At 36.5% G+C, this 20,763-nt stretch overlaps 1 protein-coding gene across 1 annotated transcript in view; it reads left to right on the forward strand.

The window, feature by feature from the left end:
- CHD7 (chromodomain helicase DNA binding protein 7) overlaps window positions 1-20,763 on the forward strand; it is a 131,063-nt gene that overhangs the window by 93,131 nt on the left and 17,169 nt on the right. Inside the window, exons 9-22 of the mRNA XM_058805472.1 lie at window positions 498-612; window positions 1,963-2,046; window positions 3,015-3,152; window positions 3,249-3,370; window positions 3,807-4,050; window positions 8,626-8,802; window positions 10,140-10,283; window positions 12,483-12,738; window positions 17,505-17,715; window positions 18,191-18,386; window positions 18,621-18,788; window positions 19,390-19,569; window positions 19,783-19,893; window positions 19,990-20,195. Of these exons, the coding sequence (XP_058661455.1) occupies window positions 498-612; window positions 1,963-2,046; window positions 3,015-3,152; window positions 3,249-3,370; window positions 3,807-4,050; window positions 8,626-8,802; window positions 10,140-10,283; window positions 12,483-12,738; window positions 17,505-17,715; window positions 18,191-18,386; window positions 18,621-18,788; window positions 19,390-19,569; window positions 19,783-19,893; window positions 19,990-20,195 (2,352 nt within the window). The remainder of the gene's footprint in view (window positions 1-497; window positions 613-1,962; window positions 2,047-3,014; window positions 3,153-3,248; window positions 3,371-3,806; window positions 4,051-8,625; window positions 8,803-10,139; window positions 10,284-12,482; window positions 12,739-17,504; window positions 17,716-18,190; window positions 18,387-18,620; window positions 18,789-19,389; window positions 19,570-19,782; window positions 19,894-19,989; window positions 20,196-20,763) is intronic.

Below are 20,763 nucleotides of genomic sequence, written 5' to 3' on the forward strand. Positions count from 1 at the left end.
GGGGGTTTTCTTTTCCCTCTGTCAGTCTTGAAAGACTCACAAGTAATTTTGAGTTACAATGCTGTTCTCACAAAAAAATTATATAGGATGGTAGTACTTAAAATATTTGCATCTTTTGATTAACTTACGAAAATCCTACTCTTTGCAAGAATATGATGTTAAATAGTGACTTTAGCATAAGTGTCTTGTATAGTAATTATGTTTTAAATATGTCCAATAAAAATCATCCTAGTTTTGTGCCAAACTAAGTATAGAGGGTATATATTCAAATTTTGAGTGGGAGTTGTTTCTATTTCCTGACAAGTTTCTCTATTAGTAAGTATAATTACTTTGAGTAAAGATGATTGGTTAATAACCTCTGTGTTAAAGAAGACAGTGTCAAGTTTTCCAAGCATAGCACCACAACATGCTGGAAAGATCTAGTTGTACTAGTGGAATAAATCAGGAGTGCAATGGAAGCAGAGTTTTGAGTAAGATTTTTCTGTTTCATCTTCTAGTTCTTACCTTCACTGTCAGTGGGCATCTGTGGAAGAGCTGGACAAAGACAAGAGAATTCAGCAGAAGATTAAGCGGTTTAAGGCAAAACAGGGCCAGAATAAATTCCTTTCTGAAGTACGATTTTTTTTTTGTTTGTTTCTTTCTTTTCGGTGTTTAAGGAATATTTTTAGGAATTCTTGTTCCATATGCAAGCATTACAATTTGGATAACTGATATATCAGTAGCACCTATTCTGGTATAAAGCATTCTGGATGCAAGTCTTGCAAGTTTATGAAAGTCATCTATCCTGACTGTATGCTTTTTCCTATAGTTTTGGTTGTTTTTGTTTTCCTTGAAGTGAGTGGCTAGTTATTAGCCTTGTAAGCCTGACTGAATCAGTACCATGTCTTTTTTCTCAGGAGCTGATTATGCCAGAAGAAATGCATGCTTTTTTTCTATGTTATGGACTGCTGCTCACTAGGGATTCAAAGCTTTTTATCATCAATTTAATTTCACTTAGAGCCATAAGCAGAAATGTGGCAGGGGTCCTGTCAATAAAAGACCAGATCTGCTGATTTGTGTCTCTGAAAGATTACCTTTTAAAAAAATGCTGTCTTTTAAGAAAAAAAATTAGTCTTCATGAGCTACTGTGTTTATTTATTTATATTTATTTTTACTGTATCATTCAAGCTGAAACAAAAAACCTGTTGCAAATTGAAAGCTTCCACCTGTTCTAAGTGAAGATAGCTGGAATTGTTTTCATTTTCTCTTTTTAATATATTTCCAAGTGGAACACAAGTTACTGTAAATATTTGGAATTTGTCATTGTTTCAGAAAAAGCTCTTAAAATATACAGTTTTTAGTCCTTTTGGCTGTCTCTTCGATTGAAGTGGATCTTAAAACTTGAAATGCAATGCTTTAGTATGGCAGAGAATCCTGTAAGTTGTTTAGGGCATAGGAACGAACCTGACAAATTGTGATTTTTAGAGAAACTGTGTATGCATGCATTGTGTTTTCTCTGATTTTGAAATAATAATCTTTAAATCTTGCTTGTAAAGCGTTAGACAATTCCTGTAGTTAAAATAATCCAAAGGCACTTAGAGTACAAGGCTCTAATTTCTTTATTGCAAGCTGTAGTTTTCAAGAATGCTAAATGCATTGCATGCCATAAGCCTTTTCGATTGCTCATTAGTGAATTGTAATTTCACACTTCATTTAAAATATTCTTAAACATTCTCTCACAGTAAAAGGTTTCACACAGTAATTAAGAGGCCCAGTTAACAAAGTCTGAGAAGTCTGATTCCCTCACGGGGAATGATCTTGCTGAATTGTAGCATTTCAATTAACATGTTGAAGTTTGCCAAATATAAATTCTGTGTCACCGTGACCCAAAATATTATTGCCTGGTGAAATATATAATCATTTTTCCTCTCAGGAAAGGCTAATAGAGATATCTTTTATATTTTCGCCTCTCTCCTTAAACAGATTGATGATGAGCTTTTTAATCCAGATTATGTGGAAGTTGATCGAATCATGGATTTTTCACGTAGCACAGATGATAATGGAGAGGTAAACAAAACTTTGTTTAGTCCATCTCTAGTCATATTGACATTGTGTTTAGAATTTCTTGTTTAAATTCTATATATTTTTATTATTAATATCTAATATATTAATTAGACTTTATTTAACATTTACAGAAACTACCACAATATATATGTATAAAAAGTAGGAACATGTTTGAGAAAACATTGGCTAATGTAGCAGTTTCTCTTAAATAAAGGAGGTTAAGTGAGAATTCCAAACTTTTTAATGTTACCTTTTTTTTTTAAAAAAAAAAGCACACAAAACAACCAACCAAAAGGCAAGAACAATGAAGAAGTTATTTAATATTGTAGATATATTGAAGATACTTAATATTGTGGAAATATGATCTTCATGCATGTAATGCAGAATTTAAATGAAAATTGCAAGAAACAATCTTAGCTAAATGTCATAATGATTTAGACTACCTGTTACAGAAGAAGTCCTGACCTCACTGTTACTTAATTTTAAATTATTTGTTCTGCAAAGAAGATGATTTTGTCTTCCAGCAGATTCCTTTTTGGTCCTGGGAGAATAGAAAGCTTCACTGGCAGTGTCTGTATTTCCATGTTGTTCTATCAGTGAATGGTGATGATTGACTTGTGTGTTATGAAGTTTCTGATAAATCAGTCGATTTTTAAATATGTAGTAAAGCATAGAATTGTAAGGGCTGAAATGGGAATATTGTTTTGCTTCTAAATTTTAGTATAACCTTACTGATTTCAAATGTGTTCTGCTCATTTTGCTGGTAAGCCTGCATTCTCCAGGTTCTCATTTTACTTGGTTAGATTGTCAAGGTGTCAGCCTGCTGTTTGCTTATCCTTCTGGCTGAATCAGGCATTCAGGTCTGATCAAGCTTTTTGAATTTCATCTAGCCTGCAGATCTCCTGTAAGAAAGGGTACACACTTTTATTCTTTCTGTATTGTGAGATAATGTAATTTTTGTCTTAACCCAGCCTGTCACGCATTATCTGGTGAAGTGGTGTTCGCTTCCTTACGAGGACAGCACTTGGGAGCTCAAGCAAGACATCGACCAAGCCAAGATCGAAGAATTTGAGAAACTGATGTCTAGGGAGCCAGAAATGGAGCGTGTGGTAAGAATTGGCTCTATATAGAGGATTTTATTTGAAAATAGTAAAGTAATGTGGTCTTTTAGAAACCACTAATGGGATTTGCTGTATTTGAAACAGGAGCGACCTCCTGCCGATGACTGGAAGAAATCGGAGAGTTCCAGGGAGTATAAAAACAATAACAAACTCAGGGAATACCAGTTGGAGGGAGTAAACTGGCTTCTTTTCAATTGGTACAACACGTACGTAAAACATAGCTTACTGCTGAATCCTGCTTTGGAAAAGCTTTTATAGCTTATTTAAAATAGCAGTCTTTTAAAGTAACCTGCTAAAGTGAGATTTTAAAATCATTTACATGTCTCACTTTTTGCTGCAGTAGTCATATACAAACTAATTTGGGGTGGAACTTGAATATTTTAGATAGATTCTTGTGGCAAGTGCTTTGGGTTCATGCATGCCCCTGCTGCTCCTTCCTCCCCCTTGTGAACTTGAGAGGTAGATAGAAGGGATATATGCATGCTGACTGCCTCACAAATCATAACATTTATTTAAAATGCAAAATGTTATGATGCCTTTTCATTCTAGAAATATCTGGTTTATTCAGGTTATTGCCTTACTGATTTTCTCTGTTTTAAGTTGGGAATAAATAATTCAGCCAGTTTTTATTCTTGTTTTCAGACGAAACTGCATTTTAGCAGATGAAATGGGGTTGGGAAAGACTATCCAGTCCATTACGTTTCTCTATGAGATATATTTGAAAGGAATCCATGGTCCTTTCTTGGTTATTGCACCATTGTCCACAATTCCCAACTGGGAAAGGGAGTTCCGCACCTGGACAGAGTTGAATGTGGTTGTGTATCATGGGAGTCAGGCGAGCCGGCGGACCATTCAGTTGTATGAAATGTATTTCAAAGATCCACAGGTAAAAGCTCTTCACCTTTCTTTTTCTCTTTTTTTTGTATATGCTTTATAGTTGTTTATTAGTTTAAGCATCGATTAGTTTTTCAGTTCTGGTATGTTAGGTTTCAGTTAGAAATACAGATACATGTTATAAGAATGCTTTTTAATAGTGAGCAGTATCTCTCTGGGAATAAAGGGGCACCATGAAATGGTGCAACTTTTGTTTAGAGTTTCAGTCTTTCATGCAAGGTTTTTGTTATTTTGTGTTTCTGAGGGGAGTTGGCAGAAGAGCTTCTTAATGGAGAAACTCCTTTAAGTGGAACTAAGCTTAAAAATCAATCTTTGCCTACCATTCCAGGAAAGACCTGCTTGCAGAAATTAAACTTGTCAATGCCTCTTTATCAAATTTTGTAAGTCAGATATATGTTGAATGTGTGTTACTGTGCTTAGACTGAATAGTTGTGAGTGAAAGAAAGCAGAAATTAACTAGGGGTAGAAACAGAAAACAGAGGCTAAGAGGAGCAGCAGATCCCTACTCCTAAGTGGATGGCTTTTCCCAGAGTAAACAGAATTAAGGGAAATATAATGTGCATACACTGAATTTTATTGCAGAATAATAAAATATGCCTCCTATAAGAGAGAAAAATGGTAGAAGTTCAACCTGTGGAGTACAATTTTCAACTGAGCTTTAAAAAGTGAGAGTGGTGAATTCGTACATTTAGATTTTCTTTAAAGCATTTTATTTTACACCACTGGACATTTTGATTAATAAACTAGAAGGATATAAAATCAATATGGCACACATTAAGTGGATTTAAAACTGGCTAGCTGATATTTCTTGATGTAATTGTTAATGAGAAGTGATTTGCATTTCCAGCATAGTTCTTCAGGGATTGGTTCATGTCCATGAGCTATATAACTTACCAACGACCTGAAAGAAAACATAAAATCATTACTGAGGAAGTTTTCAACTGACACAAAGATGTGGAGAGTGGTAAATGATTAAGACAGTTCATGGATACAGAGTAAGCTGTATTACTTAATAAATTGGATCCAATCTAGCAATAGTCAGAATAGCTAAATGCAGGGCTGTCTGTGGACAAGGCATGAAGATGATTCTTACCACAGGGAGAGCTCAGCTCTGGGAAAGCTCTAAGACAAAAGCAGATCTTTTTTTGTCATGGCATGTGACCAGTTAAACCACTGTGACACTGTGGGCTGGTGTAGTACAAGTGCATGGGAGAAAACAAATCTTTAATATAAAGAAGAGAAAAGCCTTCTCCTCTTTGTCAGTGATGTGATCTGTGGTCCAGTTCTGCCTAGTGCTCACTTCATGCCCTCAAAGTGTGTTGAAAAACCAGAGTCTTAGAGCAAAGCTGTAAGAGAGATTGAAAGATAGAAAATATGCTTTTACAGGTAAAAAACTGATTAAAACTGTTCTGAAGGTGATGACTGTGGCACAACTTGACATGCCATTAGGGCAAACAGAAAGAAGTATGTTTAAACATATTAGAGAAACGCAAAGTAATTTATATTAGTTAGAAGTTACAGCTGTGTGGTCTAGAAAATGACTGTTTTCTCAGCAATTTATCAGAGAAACTTTTAAATGAAAATCATATCTGTGTTTGTTAATGATTTATTTGAGTAACAGTTGCTTTATTGAGGTCTGGTGTGCCAGAGAAGTTGTGTATGTCCCAGGCCACAGCAGGAGTGCTGGAGCTAGATGATCTTTAAGGAATCCAGGCCATTCTATTAATTTCTAATATTCTTTATGATAATTCTCACATTTAGCTTCTTGCCTAGATGTATAATACACAAATGAAGTGGGATTGAAATCAGTTTTTCTGATTTTAAAATAATTTCTTAGCAGAGATCGATATTTTATATAATTTTAAAATTTGGGTTTATACAAATACTGTCTCTGCTGAATAGTTTCCTGTGTTAAAAATCATGTTTGTTTGCTATTTGAGTTGTACTTGTTCTCAGCATGTTCTTCCCCTTAGCAGTTACTTAGCATGAAGCCTGAAGGAATGTCATCTGAAAAATCCCACTTTTTGTGCAAGTTCTTAGTTATTTTGGCAATGTTGTTTCATTGATTTAAAGGTAACTAAAGCGATCTACAGCAAGATGCAGCAGAAAGTTTTGTTCCCCCATTGCCATATTCTTAACTCAATTCTTGCCGTGAGCATGGCAGTCATTTTACCCCATAGTGAGTAATGACAAAGCACTCATGGCACAGAAAAATGAATGATTTTATGCTGGCTTTGCTCCCTGAACTGTCTTAAGAGTTGAATCAGACAATTACTGCATTTAGAGATAAAGGAGAAATGGAAAGAACTCATCCTTTTGGTGGCAGCTAGCTTAGATGTGTCACAAAATCACCTTCTGTGTTTCATTCTTTGTAAGAGTGTCAGCTGTGAAACACATGGTGGAAACCAAAAACAGGGAAAAAATCTCTTCATGTTCTGAAAAAAAGAGTCCCCATGTAGTGTTCACTCTGTCATTCTCCAAAGTACCATCACTGGGAATAGGATGGGAGACAAAAAGGGAGCAAAAGAAGACATGACTTAGCAGCATAATTTCTAGTTCCCTTGCCAGACACATCAACCCAGACATCAGGCATCTTTGGCTTTTTAGGTCTTAATATGAAAAGAGGCTTCTCAATCTGAGCTGTTTCTCAAAAAGACAATTGGACATTGAGAGTGTGTGAGTGGCTTTTGAAGGGTAGTAAACAACAAAGAACGTGCAAAAGAAGCACCTACTCCATGTGTAGTAGTGGGATTTTTCAGGGTCAGCCCCAGTTACTAGAGTCAAGTTGTTGTGAAATGCTAAAGAGTAGTCAATAATAAAATAAATTTCTGCAGTGGTGTGACTTCATCAGTAAGGACCTGGTGTTATCAGAGACATTCTGCTATGAGGTTCACATAGAGAAGCTTGTTCTGGTATTCTTGAGCAATATAACTGACAGCTCTTCCTAGGGGCCCTTCCCTGGTTGGAATATCAAAAAAACTATGCTTTTTCTGTATTATTCCACCTCTGAGAAGGAGTTCTGCTTTAAGATTACAAAACCTATATGTGCCAAATACGGCTAATGACGGAGACTTGGAAAAGAGCTGACTCGGTTTGTGGTGGAAATTTACTTGGCTCGTGAAAAGGTTACAGCATTTCAGCTTGCTGGCTTTCAAAGCTGCCCACTTAGTGTATCTTCATCTGCTGTTTGTTAAGTAACAGCTTTTTTTGTCCCTAACAAGATAAATATTTCTGGACTATGCCATGAGAAAGCATTGTTGGGCAGGTCATTACTGTCTCGGAAATGCTCTTGATTTGAGTAGGCAGATTTAATGCTGAGTTCAGGATATCAGGTTTTCAATTATTTCATTGAGTCAGTAGCCAGTTCTGATCCCCATGGTTTGGAGAGGATTATATGCAGGTCATTTATAAAAGGATTCAGTCTTGCACAGGTCTAAGGGAAGAAATGGTCACCTTACTGTAAAATATGTGTTTCTTTTGAAATGTATTCAATATACAACCCATGACAGAGTCCTTTGAAAATGTGGAATAGCTTTGAACTTGTGTAATGCTCATCCTTACAGAGACAGTTTTTCTGCACAGACCCAGTGACACTGGAGGTACCAAATTACATTTTTCTTTGAACAGCATTGGGAAGAAGCTTAGCATAATGTCAGAAAGATGCTCATTTCATGTTCCTGAATAAAGTTTATTCAGGTTTTTTTTTTAACAGTCTTTATATCAGTGCTGAAAATAAGACTGAACTAATGAACCAGTGAATGTGGTGTCAGACATCAAGTTAATTGTCCAGTTGAACTTCGCTTAACACAGACTTAGAAAAGTATTATGGAATTGTATGCAGATAGACATTCCGCAATTAAAAGCTCAGATATTTGCTTCTGCTAAAGCTGTTCACTAGAGTTGTTGTAGATTCCCCATCCCTGGAAGTGTTCAAGGCCAGATGGAACAGAGCTTTAAGCAACCTGGTCTAGTGGAAGGCATCCCTGCTCATGGCAGGGGTGTTGGAACTACATGGCCTTCAAGGTCCCTTCCAATCCAAGCCATTCTATGAACTGTAGGTGTTTTGAATCCCGAGTGTCTACTGGGGAAAAAAAAAAGATAAACAGTGAGCACAATATTCAAATAGTCATAAAAAGCAAACCTTAATGCACTTTTGTTATATTTAGATTGTTTGGGAGGACCTTCATGTACCTTCAATTCAAGTAAAAAGATAATTCTCTTGATGAAGTCTGAAAACCTTATTTCAATATTGCAGCAATACATTAATGCCTCAAGGCATTAGTATAATCCATATGAATTACAACTGAAATACTTGTATAACTTCTTGGTAATCAATGTGCAGTGATACTGTAGGCCTATTTACAGGATTAAAAACAGCTATCATGAAGCCAGTAGCAAGCCTACAGAATTGTATTTCCCCATTTAGTCAGGAACAATGACTTAATTTGCTATAAATGTCTTGTCCATTCTACTATTTTGTATTTTTAAAAAATAAAATTTGATGGTGAAACAAATTGCTTCCTTTCTTTGCCAGGGAGTTTATTTTTAACATTTGCTGTTCTTTTAGGGTCGTGTGATAAAGGGGTCCTACAAGTTCCATGCCATTATCACAACATTTGAAATGATCTTGACTGACTGCCCAGAGCTGCGTAACATTCCATGGCGTTGCGTGGTCATTGATGAGGCCCACAGGCTGAAAAACAGGAACTGTAAGCTTTTGGAAGGACTCAAGATGATGGATCTGGTCAGTGTGAATCTCTCTTACCTTTGAGTCTTCTGTAGTTTTATTACTTCTGATTTATGGTTTAATCAAAAAGTAAAATAAAAGGGTTTTTTCTCAAGTAAATCATCAGGTGTTAAGGCAAATAAGAGAATGCAGATGAGAAAGTATAAAATACCTGGAAGCATATGCATACCTTCAGTTTTGGAGTGCTGATATTTAATAAGATTTTTCATTGATGTAGGTGTAGAATAATGTGGACTCTCCTAAGACAATAAAAATAAATTTATTCTTTCCTTTCTCTCCCTTCATGTGAGTTAATCCATAGTCACTTCTTCACATAGACATTTATTTAAAAGTGTAATGTGGTCAGGTGGCCCAGTTTGGCCATGAGAGTTAAACTGCTCTGTGTTAATATCAGCTTTAATGTTAATTTATTGTGTGGCCATAAGGATATTCTGTCTTATTGAATAAGGAAGGACAAGTGAGTTGGTTTCTGATGCTTACATAAATATGTATTATGTTATGTGTACAAAATAGGTGCATTAAACTCATATAGAAAAATAAGATAATGTGAAGATATTTACCTTTTAAAAGACACAATAATTACTTTGTTTTGGGCAGAATATTCTTTTAAAATGTGAGAACAATGCAGTCATGCTAAACTAATACCTGTAATTCAGTCTTTTAAAATGCTGTATACCTTTTGTTTTTCTTATTGTGGTTGCTGTTAGAGGAAACCAGAGCTTACAGTCTTACAGACTACAGATAGAGATATGGGACTTTTCACATTAGTTCTTGTTACTCTGCTAAATTTATGTTTGGCTCTGGGCTAGTTGCTGAACCTCTCTGGGCTCCTTCTCTAAAGCTACTTTAGTCTCTGCCACTCTTGTGCTCTATAGCATGTACTAGGAAGGTAGAACTCTGCTTCAGGTTTCCTGTTAGATCCTGTGTTGATCTCCTGGCCTGAGGAGATCAGTGCACTGAGGTCAGTTGGAGGTGTGGTAAATAAATGAATTTTTACTGGAAATGATGGATTAGGTTCAATGTTAGTTTGCCATCTGAAGTTCATTGTACTTGTGAAAGGGATGGGACATTGTGGACCAGTAAAATCTGTTCTTGTATCTTGGAGGACTTTTGAAGCTGCTTAAGTAGTGAAGTGTTTTTCTGGGCTATCACTGAAGGAACACCCAAGTACCAGTTAGAAATGTCCTGAGAACAGTTTTATGTTAGTAGCTGGGGGAGGGGAGAGGAAGCAAAGGTGAGACAGACATATGGTGACAAGGGGAAAGAATTTTGTGTATTTTTCCATTGGAAATTAAGGTGATGGATTCCTAGGCAACTGTTTCTTAACCTTGCAGGAGCATAAAGTGCTGCTTACTGGAACCCCTTTGCAAAACACAGTAGAAGAGCTTTTTAGCTTGCTTCACTTCTTGGAACCAGGTCGCTTTCCATCAGAAACCACATTCATGCAAGAATTTGGGGATCTTAAAACTGAAGAGCAGGTAAACTTATCTTGCACACTTACTTTTCTATTTAGATATTGTGAATTTATCAATTTTATTGCATATGAACTTCGTTATTTGCTTTTTAAAATAATACCTATTTTTTTCCTGGAATACCATGGTGGGTTTATCCCTTTTTTTCTTTCTTTGTTTATTCTCATTTAGTTGAGGGTTTTCTGCTTTTGGTCAAAAGTAATTCTGCCTTTTCACTGTTCTGGGCTCTTTTTGGGTTTTTTTTTTTAGTCCTTTGTCCATTGGTCTTGCAGAAACAGGAAGACATTCCTTTTATTAAAATGTAGTGTTTGAAAAATAGAGGTGGGGTGTCTTGTAATGGTTTCTGGATGAAAATACTTCTATGAGAATTAACTTGTCAGTTGACATTCTTCCTTAAGCATCAGAGTGAAGGGACTCTCCCTGTAACTTCTGTGGAATTAATAACTGAGAGTTTTCTCAGTGACTTAAGTGCAAACAGGAACATACTAGAAACCTAATTTAACAAGAGGTAACCAAATAGAGGGAGGTTTTTTTTTTTACTCAGAAATAGATTTCTTGAGCTGTCCAAGAGAAGAAATGCATAAATTAATACAAAATAAAAGACCCTAGTAGCAACATGTGTTATATCTCAAATGTAAAATGTTTCTTTGTATGTATCAAAATGTTTTAAAAGGCCAAACCACCTTAATATTAGGAGGTAACTGAAGCATGGCATCTTAATTTGGCCCTTTGCTTCCTGTGGTAATAACTGCATGTATTTTTGTATGTACCTTTCCTGGCTTTGTCTGAAAATTCAATTTTTGATATCTTTCAACTTTTGCTTGCTTGAATTTGTTGACTTTCTTTGAGAACAACTCTTTCACACATCATAGTCTTAAGTTACAAAATAGCTCTTCTTCTGGCCCCTGGCCTCCTGGCAAAATAGGATATGTTTCCATAGGTTGTCAGTCAGAATGGACACTGACCTGAGAGAGCCAGCTCTGATGCAGAAGCCATGTAGACCTGTTAATGAAGTGTTTGAACTGGAGCTAATATATCCCAGCTCTCAACATAGCTTTTGTATGGCCAGCTCAAAATGACTGGAAACTTTTGAATCCATACATGGAACTATTACTAAAATAATGGCAATGGCAGATCAGAATTAGATTGGTTCAACAAGTTCAGGAGAACTTCTTTATCTGTTGACACAGATGTTTTGGAATTGGGTTTAAGTGGTGGGACAGGTTATGTGTTAAAGGCTTGGGGTTTCCTCTCCATTCCTTGCAGTTGTATTCCATATATTTTCTCAATTGTTCATCCCTCTCTGCTAATTACCTTTTGTGTTCTGAAGTTGGTTTATTACTAAGGGAATTATGTAAATACAGGAGAAAGTGTTTTCTGTTCATATTTCTGCTGTGCAGCTCTGCATCAGGAGATGACCAGTTTCAGGGTGAATTAGTAGCTCTTCAGCACTGAGATGGTTTGTACTTTCAAGCACTGCCTAAAACAACCTAAATGCCAGGTGTTTTGGTTTTTTTTTTAATATGGAATACATTTGAGCTTTTTATGTAAGAGACTTTACAAAAACTTAAACTTAGCCTTTTTTTTTAGGAAAACTGACATTTTCTTCTTTTCCCTTCCTACCCTTTAGGATGTGTCTTAATGAATATTCCAGAAAATCTGGGGACACTAAAAATTATCAGTGTCATAAGTAAAATACAGTGTCATAAGTGAAATACAATGTTTTCATTTTTAGACCAGTCCTAAATAGTTTTCTACGTCAGTGGATGTCAAAACTAGGGAAATAAGAAAATAATTAGAAGCAGATACCTAAAGTGGGAAAATAGCATTAAATACTGATTAGTAATTAAAAGTGAACTGCAAAAGTTATCTTAAAAGTGTCAGATTTGCTAATTTAATGAAGGGTTACTTGGCATGATTTGTGTGCAGTCCCTGTCTAGAAGGATAGTTCTGAGTGAGATCTATTTAATTACAGACATCACTAAACGGAAGGGCTGCACACCAAAAATAGACTTTAGAAATGTGTGTGTCACTGAGTTAACAAGGAGAACTTGCTGCTGAGTCACTGAAAAAAGATTTTTTACAATGCTCTCTACTTGGCATTTGAGGTAGAAAACAAGGTTTTTAGAATGAAGGAAATTGAAAAAGAATATTTGATTTCTAGCAGTTCTAATTCAGTTATTTTATTAAACATATGTTTTCCAGGTGCAAAAACTGCAAGCTATTTTGAAGCCCATGATGCTGAGACGTCTCAAAGAGGATGTGGAAAAGAACCTGGCCCCCAAAGAGGAAACCATCATTGAAGTTGAGCTGACAAATATTCAGAAGAAATACTATCGTGCTATTCTTGAAAAGAATTTCACATTTCTTTCCAAGGGCGGAGGTCAGGCAAATGTACCTAATCTTTTAAACACTATGATGGAACTAAGAAAATGCTGCAATCATCCATACCTTATTAATGGTAGGCTGCCTACTTTTCTCCTCATTTGAAAAATGGTTATGAAAATGTTCAATAGGTTTAAATTCTATTTTAGTGTGTCTTTTTATTTATTCATTCGTTTTAGGTAGAAAAGAGAGAACCTTTTAGATTCTCACAGGTATGGATATCTCCTAGCCAGGACAGCGCTGCTGTTGCAGCTGCTTTTTTCTGTGCTGCTTTTTTAAGGCTTCCTGACAGACTTAGCCTGGGCTGAGTTAATGTTGGTATTATAAAGTTTTCCTTTCTGTTATTTGTGAAAAACAAGACTTCAGTTACCATGCAGATTGTTGGATGGTTGCATGAATATGGTAATTTTTTCTTCACTTTTAGTTAGCTGCTACTTACTTTCTTGCTGTCAAACATCATAAGGTAGTAACTTAAAATTTTCTGAATAAAAGTTGCAGAGTAAGAAATCATGATTGAGCCTGCTTTTATGACCACCTGTTGTCAGTTACTTTTCTTAATTTGACTAGTAAGAGAAAGATGAGGGTGAATGTCATACTAGACTTCAGTGGCTTTTTCTGTGTGATGGTATTGGGGTTAGATCAGGATTATCTTTGGCAAGTAGTATGGAATCATAAAATATCTTAAGTCGAAAGGGAGCCATAGGGATTATTGAGTCCAACTCCCTGCTCCTCACAGAACTACCTAAAACTAAATCATATCACTTAAGGACCAGATGGGTCTTGAACTCAACTTGTGGTGCCATGACCACTTCCCTGGGGAGGCTGTTAAGTGACCAGCCCTGTGATGAACCAGCCATTTCTGTCTGAAGTGTGCTAAACTTGTATATGCTGGTCAGTTCTTCCCTTTGAGGGTGTAACACAAGTCTCCATATAGGGTTGCATTCTACTAGTTTCTTGTTTCCCAACTCCTGTTTCTAACTAGTTATGATTTATGGTTGGTTTATGCTGGTTATAGGCTTCATGATGAAAGACTGTTTTGTTCCAGAGCCATATGTGTTTTCAGGTTTTTTATTGTATGGCTTCCATATCGCAGTACTTAAGTTTTTTTCCCTTGACATTTTTGTTTAAATGGGAGGAGATGCTTAAACTGATTCATGAAATTACATCTAATTACATTTCATGCACAAGTAATTATTTCAGAGACATAATAAAGGCTTAGTCCAAAGGACTTCAACTTGTCCATGCTGGTGACTGTTCAGTTTCTAAACTCATATGGCATATACTAAAGTAGCTTTGTGGTTCTGGTGCAGGGTTTGTTGGGGTTTTTTACTTGATTTTTTGGCTTAAGTTAATCCATTGTAAAAATGAGTTTATCAGAATAGTTTAGGCTGTTCAGGTTATGGGTGTTTGAATTGATGCTTCTTGGCTTTCAGCTAGTTTTTAACCTTGCTATTATTTTTCCTTATTTCATGTTTATTGAAAGAAAAAAAAAAGAATATTTTGCTCCTATTTTGTTTTGTCAAATAGAGTTTATGAGCAGTGATTGCAGTATTGCCTCCAGCAGTGATTTTTTTTTCCTCAGAAATCTTGTATAATTTACTATAATTAAGAGACTGATAAAGTTCAGGTGTTAATTTAGAAAACCTCAAATATTTTTTGATTAGTGTATCTTAATAAAGGGAGGTGGGTTTGTCTCTTAATGCATTTGCCTTTATCAAACATTTTTGTGATGTTTGGAACCTTTGGACTTGCATGGTATCATTCAGCAACATGGCAGGTGGTTGAGCCTTCAGATTTGATGGGAAAAAGAAATCCTCATCTGTTAGTGTGGAGATGGAACTAAACAAATACATCCTTTGTAGTTCTAGGGCAGAAAATACTCCTACATGCTGTAGTCATCTGAGCCCAAGGTTTTATTTTGCTGATTGAAATTCAACAACTTTACAGTTAGTGTAATGGCACAAGTTATTTATTTTATTTCTGCTCAGAGTTTCTGCAGTACAAGTACTTAAGGTTGCCTAGTATTCTCCTGGTGAATGATTTCTTACAGTAACAAGTTCTGTTTTCTAAGCTTAACTGCTTTTATAAAAGTGTCTCTGAATCCGCATTTTCTTCCCAGTTTGTGGGGTTTGTGAGCAAGCATTTTATTTGAACATTTGAATCTGTTTTGTTTTGTGTAAGAGTTGCAAACAAGTCTTCTATATTACTTCAGTTAAGACTATATGATGGAAATAGTATGGTAGGAGTTGAATGTAAAGTGGGGGTTTTGTTTCTTTCTTGATTGATGGATGTGTTCTGCTGAGACTAGGAGTAGGCTTCTAGAGGTAGTTACAGCATGTTGGGTATTCTCCAGTCAGCTTGGGTAAAGCCTTGTCTGTCATTTTTCTTAGGGCTGGACTCCTTGTTTTCTCCATAGCAACCATTCTCAAGTATTTATACATTGTTCCTCTCTCTATCTCCAAGAACCAGCAGTGGGGAATGCCTCTATAGTCACACATCTTAGTGCTGACCTCCAGAAAGGCTCCTTACTCTGTTTGTTGTGCCCTCTTGAGCCCAGGAAACCTCTCCTAATGAAGAATAGAAGTGGAGGTTTCCCTGATTCACCAACCCCACATTCAAATACATTCCTTTCATGCTGTGCTAAATACCAGCTAGAATAGGAAGCAATTTTAGACTGGCAAGTACTGCATCAAGTAACTTTTGGGTAACAGGCTGCTCAGTGGACATGATGTAATTGCAATTGATGTAGGAATTAAAAAAAAAAAAAAAAAAGATGGTCTTCTACAGGATTTACCTAGGACAGTGTTATTGAAAGAACAGATTTTTGGAGTTATCTGTACTGGGTTTGGCTCTTGGTGAGACCAAGCTCTGATACTGTAAATTCACCATTCAATAAACCAGATTGTGGGTTTGTTGTGGTGTAGTTTGCTTTTGCAGATACTGTTCTTGCATATTGCTTCACAGTAGTGAAACTTAAATCTGGATATTGCAGTTGAGTCAGAAATAATTGCTGTAACCTGGAAAGATGACTGAAATTACTGTATGGGAGCTGCTTGACAGCCTGCTGTATCCTGGAATTGCCAAAGTTCAGTACAGAGTCAGAGATTTACTGCCCAAAATTCTGCCCGTTTTACAAAGACAGGCAGTGATATGATTGAAGGGAACTTTGAGTCTGCTTGCACTCATTTTATTTGAGCTTACTTTCCTTATGTGCAAACCTTTAGGATGATCCAGAGAGTCCAGCTCAGGAAAATCCAGGGATGTAAAGCTATTTTGAAATGCGGTCACACCTTGAGTCTGTGGAGTTCTGTAAAAGGGAGTGGTGCAAGCTCAGGGAGCAGCACAGAACTGAATTGCCAAAGTTCAGTACAGAATCAGAGATTTACTGCCCAAAATTCTGCCCGTTTTACCAAGACAGGCAGTGATATGATTGAAGGGAACTTTGAGTGTCTGCTTGCGCTCATTTCATTTGAGCTTACTTTCCTGATGTGCAAACATTTAGGATGATCCAGGGAGTCCAGCTCAGGAAAATCCAGGGATGTAAAATTACCAAGAAATGCGATCACATCTTGAGTGCGTGGGGTTGTGTAGAAGGGAGCGGTGCGAGCTCAGGAGCAGCACGGAGCTGTCAGGCAGCCTGCCCCGGGTGGGATCTGCTGCAGGCACCGCGTTACAGCAGGCACTGAACCAGCCTTCGCACAGCCAGGGCGCGTTCCGTGTTTGTTTACAGGCATCTCCTCAGAGCTGGGATTTGAGAGAGGGATGCTCAGCAGAAGCCTGGCAGTAAGCTGTTCTTTCCCCTCCCCCCAACCCTTCCATCTTGCCTTGTGCTATTCAAAAGCAGTATTGAAGCTGAATATAAGACAAACTAGAAATATTTTATAAACTATGTTTTGTTACCAAAAAGAAAAGCGGAGGGGAAAAAAAGATGGCTCAAAAAAAAGGGCTTCTTTGGAAGTAAAATAAGCTTAGAACAAAGATTCCTAACATTTTACATGCCAAGATTGGCAATATGATAGTTCTTGGAATTGCCCACCTTGTAGAAATGACTTAAAAATGGAATAAAAGCACAGGAGAGATTGAAGAGAAAGCTTGAACTTGGTCTGTAGTCTTCCAATAGTAAGCAGAACAAGAAAATAGTTGCTGCTGTGCATATCGTTCATAGGCAAAGTGAGTGGCAAGAGAGAACTTTTGACTAATGCTGGAAGGAATAAATACGTTGGATAGCTTCATCAAACTGAACAAAAAAAATACATTCAGTGAGAAAAAACTAAATAGAAGGTAAAATAATAACTTCATAGCTGCTTCTGCCCCCGTGTTTTTGTTTGGATTTTTATTTTAAAATTAATAATGAAAGGAGCAGGATCAGGTCATGTGGATGTTTAAGGCTGATTTTAGAGGCAGATATTAAATGTGATTTGTGTCCCTTGTATTTTCCTGTAGAAACAAGATATTGTTTTCTTTCATGTTACATTTTTAAAAGGAAATCCATTTTATCAGTTGAAATATGTTTAATTTTTTTCACCTTTTTTTCTTTTTTTTTCATTGAATTCTATGTGTCAATATTTCTATGAATTTATTTAGGAAAGAGTTTAGTATTGCTCAAAAGAGGAAAAAAAAGAATGAATTCTCAGAGCTATGTTTTATTTGTGCTGTATTTGTGTATATGTTTGCTTAAAATTTAAGCTTAATATTTTTTATAAATGTTTATTTTTTTTATAAATGTTTGTTCACATAGTGCTTAAAACATTCCTGCAGTTTCTATAGGGTATTGAAGGCGAGCTCATTGTTTTTTAATAAAACCCTTTGCAGTGTTCATGTATTGCTGTCCAATCTTTGCAGGTGCTGAAGAGAAAATTTTGGAAGAGTTTAAAGAAACACACAATGCCGACTCTCCAGATTTTCAGCTCCAGGCAATGATCCAGGCTGCTGGCAAGCTCGTACTGATTGACAAGCTGCTGCCAAAACTGAAGGCTGGTGGCCACAGGGTGCTTATCTTTTCCCAGATGGTGCGCTGCTTGGACATACTGGAAGACTACCTCATTCAAAGACGGTGAGAGCAACAATAAAATACAATTATAAATAAACTGTGCCTTCCTCTGTGACCACTGCATTTAACCTGTGAGTAATCCATATAGAAAGGGAAGAAATGAAAACAGTGTTTTCTATGGTGATCTGACTTAAGGGAAAGAGCAAACCTAGAGGTTGCAAGTACTGAGCCCTTTCTTTTCAGTGGATACAAAATGACCTCATATGGAGGGCTTTAAACCTCTCAGTTAAATATTTTGATGGCTCTAGAGTTTTAGTTCAGGCCTAATTTTTTATTGAATTCCTTGGAGTCAAAGTCTGTTCTTTACCAAAGAAGGAGACAAAGCAATATGTCTTCTCTGATGAAGTTATAGTCTCTTAGTTGTAGTTCTTCTAACCCCATAGAAGCATATTTGTCTTTTTTGTTTTTAATTGCGTATTCTTTTAAAGAAGCAGTGCCATTGCACTAAAGCAATCCCTGTAATGCATCTCTTTTTCAGGTACCCGTACGAACGAATTGATGGTCGAGTGAGAGGCAACTTGCGTCAGGCAGCTATTGACAGGTTTTCAAGACCTGATTCTGATAGGTTTGTTTTCCTGCTGTGTACAAGGGCAGGAGGTTTGGGCATTAATCTTACTGCTGCTGATACCTGCATCATTTTTGATTCAGACTGGAATCCCCAAAATGACCTCCAGGTAATACAACAAGAGATGATTTTATTCAAAATGAAATTTTTCTTTGCCTTTTTACTGTGAAATTTTCTTCACCTACAAGATAATTTACCTGTTGTTGCTCTCTTAAAAGCATAAACAATATTATTTATATTGAAAAAAATAAACTTTTAAAGTATGTTCTCTCTGTTGGTTATTTCAAATTCTTTTTTCTTCCAGTTGTAACCTGTAACTGAGTATCTGCCTTTGTTTCTTCAGGCTCAAGCACGATGTCACAGAATAGGGCAGAGCAAATCAGTGAAAATTTACAGGTTGATAACAAGGAATTCTTATGAAAGGGAAATGTTTGACAAAGCTAGCCTGAAGCTGGGCCTTGATAAGGCTGTGCTACAATCTATGAGCGGAAGAGAAAATGCCACAAATGGGGTAAGGAATAGTTTTTTAAGATGCATTATCAACAAATGCTATGAATGTGTTACACTTTGCTTGCCTGTGTGTGTTTTAGCTGGAGAACAGTGGTTTTCAGATGCAGTGGCTGATAGTTTAGTCAGGTTAAATAAGGGCATTGGCTACATGAACTGGCTCAGCCTATCTAATGGCTCTCTTATTGCCAAAAGGGGGCAAGTGGAGTCATGTTCCTTCAATCCTGATCCATTCTCATCATTCCACCCTTTATATTATGTTGATCCTGACACTTTATGGAGTTCTAGTTAGCTTTTGCTGGTATAGCCTTTTTGCTTTGGGACTTACCTTGCTTTAGCTTTTTTGTCAGGTTAGTAAGTTAAATGTGCTCCCAGGAGGAGTTTAGCAGTCATCAATGCTAAAGGGATTCAGTGACAATGAATTATTAAGTCGTTTAAATAACTCACATAACTTCACCCTGAGAATTTTGTTGTTTGTATTCTTCTTTAAAAGGTGATTTGAGTGTGAATGTTTAATTGACCACGACCACATTATTGTAGAGTTTCAGTTCTTAAAATGCCAAATACAAGGATGATCCATCTGAAACTCCTCTTACGTGTTACAGGTGCAACAGCTGTCTAAAAAAGAAATAGAAGATCTTCTTCGAAAGGGGGCATATGGTGCTCTGATGGATGAGGAAGATGAGGGGTCTAAGTTTTGTGAAGAGGATATTGATCAGATTCTCTTAAGGAGAACACACACAATTACTATTGAATCTGAAGGAAAAGGCTCAACATTTGCAAAGGTATGCATTGACATTCAGAGGAAAATGAATAAAACGTGACCAGAATAGATGGAAATATATTAAATTGCCTTCTGTGTCAATTTATTATTTTTGTGTACTTGTCTTTCTTTCTTGATACTACCTCTTCCTAAGCATTGTATTTGCTAGTGTAAAACAGGTATTCTTTGTAGCATGCAGTTAAGAAATCAATCCACTTGCTTTTACTTTTACTAGGCTAGTTTTGTTGCATCTGGGAACAGGACAGATATTTCTTTGGATGACCCTAATTTCTGGCAGAAGTGGGCAAAGAAAGCTGAGCTGGATATCGATGCTCTAAATGGAAGGGTAAGCTTTATAACTCTTTCTAGTACAATTAAATTGAAGATTTTCTCCTCCCCCTCCACCCTCTCCTAAATTTATACATTTTCCCTATAATTTTAGAACAACCTAGTTATTGATACACCAAGAGTAAGGAAGCAAACCAGACTCTACAGTGCAGTCAAAGAGGATGAGCTGATGGAGTTTTCAGACCTGGAAAGTGATTCTGAGGAAAAGCCTAGCACAAAGCCCCGTAGGCCTCAGGACAAATCACAAGGTTATGCAAGAAGTGAATGTTTCAGGGTGGAGAAGAACTTGTTGGTTTATGGGTAAGATATGCAAATAAAACATACTAATTGTGGCTAAAGACCTGAAAATAAATTATATATAGTAAATAACTCATCCTTCTCTTGGACACATTCACATACCATCATACTGTATAATGCTTATACATGCCAGTTAGATTTGGTTTTGGTTGCTATATATATAAATTGCACTTACATGTGTTACTTAGTTTAAAGTATCTGAGTATGTCACAGATGGCTATGAGCTCACTGGTATGATAAGTGGCTTTGTGATGACAGAATACTTGTTTCTGGTTTCTCAGTGTAAAGAATTCTTGAGTTAATGAGTTTCAACCTCTCTTTTCTAAGTGTTGAAGAGAGTAATAGTGTATTTGTAAAGAACAAAGTGTTTTTGAAATCAACAGTCAATCTAGACTTTGTCACCACTTACATTCAGATACTTGATATTTTCCCCACTGAGTGTGCTAATTTGAATTTTATCTCTTTGCAAGCAGGTAGCTGTATTTGAGTTCTAACATGGTGGCCTTCAGAATGACTGTCTTTATTTTAGACATTTAATTAAATTTAGTGTGCAACAGTTGCTAGTAATAGG

The sequence above is a fragment of the Ammospiza caudacuta genome, chromosome 1 (genome assembly GCF_027887145.1).
Source record: "Ammospiza caudacuta isolate bAmmCau1 chromosome 1, bAmmCau1.pri, whole genome shotgun sequence".
Taxonomy (NCBI): domain Eukaryota; kingdom Metazoa; phylum Chordata; class Aves; order Passeriformes; family Passerellidae; genus Ammospiza; species Ammospiza caudacuta.